At 36.0% G+C, this 12,005-nt stretch overlaps 1 protein-coding gene across 1 annotated transcript; it reads right to left on the bottom strand.

Moving 5' to 3' along the window:
• Positions 1-4,001: 4,001 nt before the first annotated feature.
• On the bottom strand, positions 4,002-7,199 carry gorab (golgin, rab6-interacting). The gene is made up of 5 exons (XM_084433221.1): positions 6,940-7,199; positions 6,445-6,760; positions 5,718-5,819; positions 5,486-5,626; positions 4,002-5,164 (listed from the first exon to the last, which is right to left on the bottom strand). The coding sequence occupies exons 1-5, from the start codon at positions 7,001-7,003 to the stop codon at positions 4,786-4,788; spliced, it is 1,002 nt and encodes a 333-aa protein (XP_084289347.1). The 5' UTR covers positions 7,004-7,199; the 3' UTR covers positions 4,002-4,785.
• Positions 7,200-12,005: the final 4,806 nt, after the last annotated feature.

Raw genomic sequence — 12,005 nt, forward strand, 5'->3', positions numbered from 1 at the left:
ACTTCAAACGCGCGCTCACTGGCATGCAGTGGACTGGATTGTAAATGAAAAATTGAGACCCCTGGGAGAGAAGATGGAGCTGAAAGGCTCTCGTAATTACGTGGCAAAAGACTTTGTGCTGTCTTTGACGTTTAGCAGTAGGCTACCCACCCCTCCCTCCTCCATCACAGCTTCCTTCTTCGAAGGTTAACCCTCCCCAATCTTTGAATTCCTGATATCTGTCACTTATTATCATTTTGCACAACAAAACTGACATAAACAATGTTTAAAGTGAAAGGTAAATCAATCGTCCAAATAATGGGATGGTTTAGTTGAATAGCCTATAGCCTGCTACACCTTTAGTCAGGGCAGGGGTGACACCATTTTTAATTTTGCAAATGAAAACTAGGTTGTCAGGTAAGCTGTTGTACATGGACCATTCACACAGAACGCTTTGAAAACGCAAGACACAGGGCAAAGGAATGGGGTAAAAAAGAGGGTTTATAAAATTGTAAGTTCTTTTAACTTGAGCGCTGTGTTTTTAGAACGCAATGCAACGGCCAAAGACATCTGTCTAGCGCACATTTACATAAAAAACAACATCGACAAAAAGCGTTGGAATAAAAAAAAAAAAAACGCGTTCTGCGTTCTATGTCAATAGTATTTTCCCCTGGAAAGACATGGTTTAAATTTGCGTTTATCGTTTTCTTTCGCGTCCTTGCACAGCTTCTTTTTCATTTGCTAGAAATAGCCTAATGATGATGTTGATAGCTTTCATTGATTCTTTTTTTAGTGTCCTCAAAAAGGCTAATGAATTGGTAATGCGGTAGTCGACATTAGCAGAAATAAAGTATATAATTTCTCAGAAAACTTTTTTCAACGTTGTATACAGTAGTAGTCCCACTATAAGAATATGCACATTCATTTAAGGCTTTGGCTGCAGTGGCCTACACATGTCCAGCTGGGACGGGAGTCGTGTCAGGCCATTTGGTGCCTTTCACAAGGTAGATGTCCATGTGTTACAATGGCAAGATTCTATAGGCTCCTCACTGCCACAGACATCCCGTAGCTTCCAGCCCCAGATCTGGGAAAAGAACACTTGATGCCATCAAAGGAAAACGGATTGAAACCAGATGTGCTGCTTTCGTTCTTTCCATGTATTTAATTAAGCCGCTGTTGGGATGGAGTAGACCTTTTTCATCATTATTTTTCCCTCTACATTCCCTCAGCTGCCAGTTCCTCTACAAGCGACTTCTCTCAAAAAAAGGTTGCCATCGGGGTGATCGTGCAATATAGAAGACAGTTTGTAAAACCGGTCCTTTCAACCACAACCAAAACGTTTTTTTATTCAAATGTCAAATCCTTGTGCCACATGTCCATCGTCGTTTAAGCACAGACGTCTCAGATTAAAGGCATTGGGCTTCATTTGTTAAGGGCCTGTCAAAAGGCAAAATTTAAAAGTTTTTTTTTTTCAGTTTCTTGATGGTTTCGAAAAAAAAATGTAGAAGTTCCAATGACCAAAAAGATCATTTGGACATCTTTGCGCTTGGATCAAATTTCTTGCATCATTTCCCTTTTAATCGAATTCCATTGATTTAAAATATAGCCTATTTGACTAATGAAGTTCCATGATTTATCCGCTCATTTGAGATTGCTGAGATTGAAATAAAACAAACTAGAAAAAAAGTGTATTCTCTATTTTCACCATTTACGGTCTTAAGATTTTATTCATCTCCATGAGTTTTCCAGGCCTGTAAATCACAATCTCGCCGATATTCCTAGGTTTTCCTTGACCGTGGGAACCCTGTAAATAGATGGACAGAATATGAAATGAAAGGCTATTATATTTCGCTCTGAGTGAACCTAAAACACACACACACACACACACACACACACACACACCAACGGACAAATCATCACTAAAATGCATTTTGTTGGCTAAATGTAGGCCTATTTCTTTGCCTGTTAAGATATAAAAGATTTTATAATGTACATGTGTGTAATTGAAAACATAACTCATGACTCATAGCTTATACTGTGGATTGACATAATGGCATTCTGATAAACACAGACTCAACTATCCAGCTTAACGCATGAATTACAAAAGGAGTTAATTGTTTATCGAAATAAAACCCTGAACAAGAACAATGCACACAGTTCACGTCTCAGAAAATATAGCCTATATATGTATCCACAGAATCGAAAACCCTTGAAAACTGTTCCGTTTGTTTAAAAGTGGCTAATTTACAACGGACGAAAATAATAATAAAAAGGCAATTTGTTATGGTCATTGTAACCACACTAATTAAAGTAAGAAATAATTTAAACTCAGGGGATCCAGGGCAAATGTGACTTTGTTTTGGTTTATAGGCCTAAAATGCAGCACCATCGCATCAATATTGATAAATTATTATTCACACGCATGTTTTGATTTGGCCTGGTTTACGTCTCTGACTATATCGTTACACCAGGACGGAGTAATTATAATATATTTAAGTAAAATATTGTCTTTAAATGTGCTTTATCATTGAACCCACAACAGAAGTCGGCCTGTTCGGATGGCAAGTTGAGCGACAGGCACTTTTGAATTCCCACTGGCACTATCAGAGCGCGCGCGTGTATGTCTGCGTGTGTTTCCCGCGCAGGATATGAAGCGCGAGCACAGAAGGAAGCACTTAAATTGTAATTAGCGAAATAAAAGCGGACTGCAGCTCGCGGTCGTCTAATCAGCACCAGGGGTCAATGGACAGCACTACCGCGCGTGATCGGGTTTAACACGTCAGAATGCTCTCCTAACACGAGGAATTTAGTCGACTAGTTAAAGCACAGTTTTAGAAAGACTTGAAAGAGACCGTTTTGTAATAAATCCACCATTTACAAATACAGGCTGGCAAAAATATTTAGGCCTAAATAAACCATTGTAATGTTCGGTGTTAAAATGGTCTGTTAAATAATTTTTTTCACGAAATTAACGTAGTAGGCTAAGCACTTTAGTTTTGTTTTACGATTTCTGTTATGATTCTAACTAGCGTTCGTGCTTTATTTTAATCGTTGCCTACAATCACTTTTTAAAAACATTTTACACTTAATTTCCTTAACGATTTTCGGTCGGTTTTGTATGTTAAAGGTTTTTATGATTACAATATAAGATGACGGAATATGATTTTAATTAACATTAAAAAACGAAGATATCATTATTCATTATGTTGCGCGAGGGTAATCGTCATTATCAAAACTGGATAACACTGACTTTCCAGAAGGCAGAATGTTTCAGTAAAAGTTGATCTTGTGTGCTTTTTTTTTCTTTTTTCCCTCGAGTTTCTCGAGTTACTTAGTCTTTTCAACCTGTCCCGGCGGACTGAGGGCACATAAATCAGAAATGCGCTCACAAAATGGGCTTCACGAAAATCTCTTTTCCTGTATTTACTTCCAGGATTTGTCAGTCCTTGTTTTATACAATTAAACCAGAATAAAAAAAAACAACATAATATTGTATTTCGTATTGTGGTGATTGGATCGAATGACCATATTTCATACATTACTGTTAGACATATTAACACCAGTAGGCTATTATTAATATTTTTAAGACCTTGGCGTAAAAGTGACGAGAGATTTTAAATGTGTGGCGGAAGAAAAACAAATAAACGACATAAATTCGTTTATAAAATTTGCAAATATTTAATTAACAGTTTCAACGTTTACAAATAACATATGCATTACCTCTAAACAATGTTCAAAAGACAAGCAAAAATGTAAACTGATTTCCAGTGGTTTATTTCAAATATGCAGCGATGAGAAATAAAACAAACAGGTTACCATTATTAAAAATTTTTATTCACCAACGGATAATTAAAATATTGAATACATAGCATACTTCATACCTATTATAATGCACACAAATAGTTAAATGATTGACAAAAATATATATATTAAAAACATACATTTAAAATAAGTAAAAGCTATAGTCAAAAGAATAGTTTAAAAAAAATTATAATAACATAATTAAAGGTCTTTAGAGTTGGTGAATAGCTCTGCATGGAGTATCTGAGGTTTATTAGAAAGAGCATAAAAATATACATACAACATATACATTGGTATTCCACTTCCCACTTCAATCGTTTTTTTTTCCCCACTACAGTACAAAATTGTTCTCATCTCTGCCATAAAAAAAACTGCTGTTATTGATTTGTTAACATTCACATAAAGTAATTTTTACGAGACAACTCCCTTACACAGATAAAAGATCTTACCATTCACTTGTGCAACATCATGTGAAATAAATCACAACTAGAAACTACCACCAGACCATCTGCCACTATTCCATTTTGAATAATGTCAGTTATGGAACAATCAATAAAGTTTTCAGTATTTAGTATTTTATAGGGTTATAAATATGCACAATGTTTTCAAGAGATCAGTCTGTTTTCTTAACGTAAGAAAGATTAAAATGCACAATGACTGACTTTCAGACGAACCACAATAAAAACATTGAATGATGCAGCATTAAGATCAAATAGCACCTTCAATGAAAACCAAAAACCACTCTCGTTTCTGCTCCTATTATTGCATCTGAGCTTAACGGATCATAATCAATATCTGAGCGCCATTCTAAAAAGGCATTTTAGTGTTAGCAGTGATGGAATGAGGTTGTCTTGGCATCTTAGAAAAAAATATATATATATCAACATTTCACTAACAAATTATTGGTTTGTTCAACAATCTCACAATGAAAAAAATGTATAAACCTGGTAGCAAGTGTTATGTAAACTGTCATACAGTCACTATTAAATTGATGATGCTTGGAAGCTAGCTTAGCCCATCTGCAGAAACATCTGTTGATTTGCTCTCCTGATTGTCTTGGCTGATCTTTGGTTCTGTAATGGAACAGTCTTTGCTCAGACTTGAGTCATCCACGTCTATGTCTGCTGCGGGACCGTTTTCAGTAACATGTTGGGAGTTGCCCTCCCTCTCTTTGTCCTTTAGATTGGTTTCCTCTGGGCTGGGGACTTCATCGGCATTAAGCTCTAACTGAAGCATCAACTCCTCCAGTTTGCGGGCCTTGCGCAGCTCATTCTGTTGGATGATTGCACACAGGTGCTCCGTCAGCTGCTCTTTCACCTCAGTCTTCCTGTGCAAGTCCATCTTAGCGGAAACATACTCGGCCTCTGCTTTCTCAAAGCGCTTCCTGTCAACGATAGGAGATTGGCAATGACAAGATAGTTCATTTTAAATAAGATAGTTGAAAACGTGTCCAGAAATAAACTGAATCACAAGGTTAAAAAAGGCATGCGAATGTTCTGCTTTAAGTAATAATTTGGCTGAATTAATAAAGTAAGGCTACAGAGGGCAGTATTTTCAATCCTAAGCTAACAGACTTTTTTTAATCACTCTTATGTGGCAGATTTTGAGGAAGTGGCACACAAACAAACTGATGCTGCTTCAAACAAGAGGCTACTGTGAACTTGGTTTGAAGTACACTTGGAATGGACCAGAAATGAATAATTACCATGCCAGAGAATAATCCATGCTGGACTGCTCTATCAGTTTTCTGAGAACCCCAATGTCATTGGACACCGAATCGTCCAGTGCTTGAAGTTCTCTCTGGATCTTCTTCAATTTCACAGCTTCAGCCTGTGTCTGTTTGGACCTGGGAATTTTAATTAATTTTTTGAATTTTCATGTAAGGTTATCCAGACAGATTGATTTTGATAATGGTTTAAAACAAGATTTCCTCTTACTTTTCAGCAATGGTCTTTGTAAGAAGAGCTTTTCTTTGCTTATTCTTCTCTTCCATTATCCGTTGTTCCCACTGCAACTGCTGGAGACGGTTCTTCTCTCGGCTGTTATGAGAAAAGTTTGATGGAGTCTTACAATTGAAGTCATTACAACATAAAATAACACACATATGATCATCCACAATGATTCATACAGATTCAGTCTATGTTATATTAATATAACCAGTAAGATTTTTGAGTTATGAATATATAAACACATTGAAATATATATATACAATATTAGGATAGGCTATTTTTATATTGGTTAATATAAAAGTTGATCAGTGCCACATAAAAAATAAAAAATAAAAAAAACATGGCAACGTAAATACATGCATACATAAATACATATTATTGTTATACAGAATACATTTTTATTCTAATTTTGGTGTGAAATAGGATCCAAACGTGTTCTTGTATAGTGATAAAAACTATGTAATATTCCATATGAAATATAGTACAAATTATCTTTACATATTCATATCTGAGCTAGTGTTTTGCAAAGGAATTAGACTTAACAATTCCACTTCCTGTCTGTCAGCACCTTCTAATTTTGGTGTGAAATAGGATCCAAACAAGTTCTTGTATAGTAATAAAACAATATGTAATATTCCATATGAAATATAGTACAAAATATCTTTACATATTCATATCTGAGCTAGTGTTTTGCAAAGGAACTAGACTTACTAACAATTCCACTTCCTGTCTGTCCAGCTCCTTGAAGACTGCTGGTGGTACAGACTCCACAGGTGATTCTCGCTCAACAGGTTCTGCCTCATTCTGCGACTCCGGTTTGGACTCGTCCTGTGATTTTACAGGAGCAGGATGACTGACGACAGGTGGGTCTGGGGGCTTGGTCAGCTGTTGGTCAGGTGGAAGAGAGTGGCTGCCCTCCTTCTGCTTGGCTGTCAGCTGCAGAGCCCTCTCCCGCTGAAGCTGCTGTCTGCTCCGGTTAGTCGGAGCGGGTCTCCGGCCACGACCCAATGTGACCGGCACAGCCTGGTTTACTGAGTAAAGAAGATTAGAGCAGATTTATCAGGATTCACCAAACAATTAAAGTTAGGTACTGCGTTCCAAAAACTAGTGGACTGCCGGTTGACATATATGTTTTGATACACGGCACATTTTCTGTATTTAATAAAATAAGTGAAGTGAATCGAGTGAAGTTTTCAACATTTTTACTCACTGAGATCGCCGCTGTGCTGCAATCTTTGTAGTTCTTCCTCTGAAAATCCAGCCCACGCAGCCATTTTCAGTACCCTATAAATTCTATAGCTAACCGGTTTTTATCAAAGACAAATATACGTGGGTTAAAATGTTCTTTTTCAACATACACATGCAGAAGTTAACATTACGCTCTCATTTGGCCGCCATGTTTGTGTATACTGACTGACTGCCACGTTCAAGACCCTAGAAAGGCCCCCTTTGCGTGTGCCCTCGGAATTTGCCTGTTTGTTTTTGGAAACATATTTATTTTAGTATGATGTTGCGAATAAAAAAATTAAAAAAAACTTTTTATTTTATATTTGTAACTTTTGTATTATGTATTATTTTATAGTTACAGGAAATAGATTAAGGTGGCTTACATTTACAATTTCTTCAGGCACATATCAAAATAAACCTGTTCCTTCCGTGTGCTTAATTGTAACGTAAATAAGCCCTGCATTCGATTGTATCTAATTATTTAAAGAAAAAGAAAAAAATGCGTAGGATGTATGCAGTATTCAGCATAAGCAAACAAAAAGATTTACTGGTCTGCTGAGATCCAGAAGTGTGGAGCTAATGAATGCCTTTCTATTCCATGAGTTGGTGGAGAACTGTAAGCTAAGTGGCTGCACTGATTTTAAGAAAACTGTTACAAAAAGTTTACAGCAATTGAAAAAATAATTAGTCTAACAAGTCAATGTCAGCACTGTAAAATATCAAGACCGCATAAAAGGTCATATAAAAGATAACATGGATAACATAAAAAGGGGCCAGTATTAATAATTATGACATTCACTTGACTACTTTAAATAGTTTTGCCTGACTTTATTGTATGTAAAATAATGTGAATTAATGCTTGTATATTATTTCATAGTAAACAGTGACATGGTTTGTTATAAGTTTTAAATAGAATAACAACATTAAAGTCACCATGAAGCCAAAATTCTTGTTTTTAATGGAATATTGAAGTATTTAATGATTTATCTGTACACAATTTATTTTAATTCATGTGCCCTCATAATCTTTAATTAAAATAACTTCCCCTCCCTCTTGCAATGACTTCTCTTCTCTGATGATGTGTTTACTGGCTTGAGGGCGGGGCAACCTGTCACTCACATGACATGACATCATAGCAATAGCAAAACACAACCATCCAATCTATATTCAATGGACAAAATCAAATCCCGCCCTACACTATTTCTCTAATATACGTCACAATAGGGAAGGAAAGACTATCACAACTTCCGTTTTATGACAACTTTAGAGGCTATATGCTTATGCATAGGCCAATGGATTAAACAAGTTAAACTGTATTGTTTTGTAGAACTATTTCATAAAAAGTGTTTAAATATTGTACGAAAAGTGTTTGGTTTTTAGTAGTCCTCCAGGAAAGCTATACATCAGACTATTGGAGTCAACGGCTAATTTTGTTTATCCTCCTCTTCTTGCTCCAATTACCCTCTTCACATTCACTGAGCCATCCTGCACTCCTAGTGGTAGAGAGGTCAGAGGTTAATGAAAGAGCATGCTTGGTGATAAAAAGCATGAAATCCACAGAGAAAAGGAAATGTCAAACAGTTGTATTGAGTTTCACTTTTGCTTTATTGCCAGAAGCACCCATGATTGTGGCAGGAGTAAGCGCTCTGTGTGGGGCTATGGGAGGCCCTGTAATTTGTTTGGATCAACTGCTTATCTGTGTGATCTGGCATGTGCTGCCAAATTAGTACGAGTTAACTCATGTCTGATACTTTTTCTGCAACACTGATGTCTGATTTCCCATTATTACCATTAGCAACAGTGAGACATTCTGGGTATGACCTCCATTTGTGGTGGGTGGTTTGGTTGCCTATAAGTGTGTGAGCTGCCAGTGTTGGCAAGTAGAAGCACTTGGTGGTCAAACACTATCACGTGTAATTAAAAAAAATGATATTATAGTCACTGAAAGATATACAGTAATTCATTTAGATTTAGAGGGTTTCCCAATTGGACAGGAAAAACAAGACAACTCTGGCCACAGTCCATAAATGAATGAATGAATAAATAATCATTTTCATTATTCAGAAATGATCTGATTTTATTATTTTAATATTATCAAACATGGCATATGAAGTGTTTTAATACAATATATACACATCGTGTTCTCCAGAACGATTTGAGAGACTGATAAAGTCATACAGAAAATGATTACTTAATGACACGTTATTGCTGCTAAAAATGATACTTAGTTTGTCACACATTTTTGCTTTATTTTTGTTAAATAAATAATGACAATATGTCGTGGTGTTGTTCATCTGAGGTTGTATTTACCTAAAGATCTGCCAAGGACCAGATGATTTTTTACATTATGTCTTGATGCATAAAACTATAGAATTCAAAAGGGTGTACTTACTTTTTCACAGGCATAATATAGGGAATTGTCTATATTAGTAGTAGGGTAGGCAACTCTGGTCACTGAATGAATTAATGAATATACTGTATTTATATTTTAAATAAATTTAAATTAATCAGTTTTCGCAGATGTACATCTGTGTCTGATTTAATGTGGAACTGCTAAACTTTTGAAAATGCACTCTTTTGAGTCTTTTTTCTATACAATATGTCAATATGTCAAACATGACACCATCTAAATGCTTCACATATATTTTTAAATGTCTCTTAGAGTGATTCTTCACAAATATCACCCATTAATTCATTTAAATTGGCAGCCATCTTTGACAGATTCAATGCGTTTGGCCCATTGCCATTACATAACACTTCATCCAGACAGAAAACCATAAATAAAGACTTGCAGCTAACGGTCACCTTTATTCTCTCTAGTCTCTCTCTTTTTCTCTTCTGCTCTCTCTGAGCTTTTTTTAAAAATCTGGGTCTGTATGTCAACGCGCAGAGGACAAATATGCTTCTGGCCCCCCCAACCATTCCTCAACTGTATTTAGTTAAAATGTCAAGCACTGTTAATTGCCCTACACAGGGCAACCAAACAATCACTATCACTTTACAGCAGCTTTTTAAAGGCAGACTCACATCTTTGATCCATCTGGAATTATTTGTGCACTTTAAAGGAGAAACACCTCAGGAAAGGATAAATGTAGACTTTGAGAAGACAGACTGATGCGTGGGCTCCATATGGCAGGGCGAGTGAACGTGAGCTTGTTTTAAATTAAGATGGAAGAGTGTTTGGCACAGACCTGACCATATTCCTAGTTACAAGAAAAGCCTGTGAGGAGCGTCCACCGTGACCCAAAAAACAAGGAGCCTGAATAGCCTGTAGTTCATATGTTCAAACTTCAGAGCGAGAATGGCAGTGTTAGATTGTGTGCCATTGGCAGAATAAACTTGCACTTTATTGTTCAGATGTGTTGAGTGAAACTGTAGAGTCTGAATGAATGAATTCAGAATGTGTTTTTATGAGATACAACCTAGTCCTCTCCATTAATAAAAGCACATTTATTGCAGGATTGAAATAACATAAGAACCTTGGCGTGAGTGATATTAACCATGAATGTCCTAAATGGAGTAATTTGTGCAAGTAACATCACCCAACACCTTGGTAACAAGTTCAGCTTGGCTATCTAAAATTAGACAGATAAAGTTTCTTTTAGATATAATATAAGTACATATGAATCATATGGAATGATTTGAAAGAGAGAGAGAAAAATATTGAAAGATTCATTTTGTGTTATAACATAAAAAAAAGGAGGATTTGGGTCTCCATTCTATTAGAAAACCAGATGAATCACATAAAATTGAACGTTTTAAACCCATGTGAATGAAAATGAATACAGCTTTATCTTCTTAGAGTTACTTAAAGGTAATATTTTACAATGATGGTATGACAACATAACATTTTTAAGTCAGTAAAGACATTTCCGGAAAATAATTAAGTAAATTCATTCATCTGAACAAAAAGTCACGCGAACAGCTGTCTTCATTTTTTATGCACTTGCAAACCTTTATTTTTTCTCACGTTACCTTACATATTTACCCCTACCGGCATGATACATTTAACAAAACTATGGCTGTACAGTCCAATATGAAGATATATCTATTTTGTGAGCCAGATAAATTCACACATTAGATAAAGTTTGACATTTCAGACCATGTAAGGGAAACAGGAAGCTTTGCTCTATTGCTAGTGTGTCTTGGGAAGATAGAACAGATCAGTATATACGTTTATAGGCAATTAAGTAGGAATCAGCGCAGGAGCAGCAAGTGCACATTGTGGCCTCGCTTTGACTTTTTAGCCATCAATAAAAATGCACTTCCCTTAATCAGTCAGGGAACGGGTCAAAAAGACAAACAGCCAATTGATGGTTGACCTCAAGGAAGGTTGAGGTCAATATGGGGATGATTAGGGGTCAAAGCTGTCAAAGCAGGCAGATGTAATGGGCTCAAATCCCACGTTTTGACTCTCCCACATTTGTGTCCGTCACAGAGCGGTTCTTTCTGTTTACGCTGCGAGACAGAGTTTCAGTTTCCAGTCGTGGCCATCTGCAAAGAGTTTAGGGGACCAGAGGCGGATCTGTGTGATGTCATGTGATGATTTAAAACGACAGAAATTACCATGTGATCATTCCCTGAATGTTTTGGTCCCACTTTATATTAGTTGTCTTTAACTACTATGTACTAACATTTAAATACATTATTTGATACAATGCACTTTTTGTATACATGATTTGACATTAAAAATACCTGCATATAATTACATATGTAATCAATTTCTGTAATGACATCTATAATTACACTGTTGACCCGTCCCTTACACCTTAACACACCTTTAACCCATACCACCAAACCTGTCCCTAACCTTCCCTGTATCCTATCTCAATAGCAGCATAAGAGTTTTACAATAAAACATGGACACAATAAGTATTGATGACACCTAATATAAAGTGTGACCATTTTTTTTAGGTCAAGTAAATATTTATTAATTTAAGTTAATATTTATTTTTATTTTTAAGGAAAATGTCAAACCAATGAACAATGCAGGTGGGTTGGATTAATGCTTTTTTTTTTCAAATAGTATTACACTGTAAGGTTTGTAGT

Source organism: Rutilus rutilus, assembly GCF_951802725.1.
Source record: "Rutilus rutilus genome assembly, chromosome: 15".
Taxonomy (NCBI): domain Eukaryota; kingdom Metazoa; phylum Chordata; class Actinopteri; order Cypriniformes; family Leuciscidae; genus Rutilus; species Rutilus rutilus.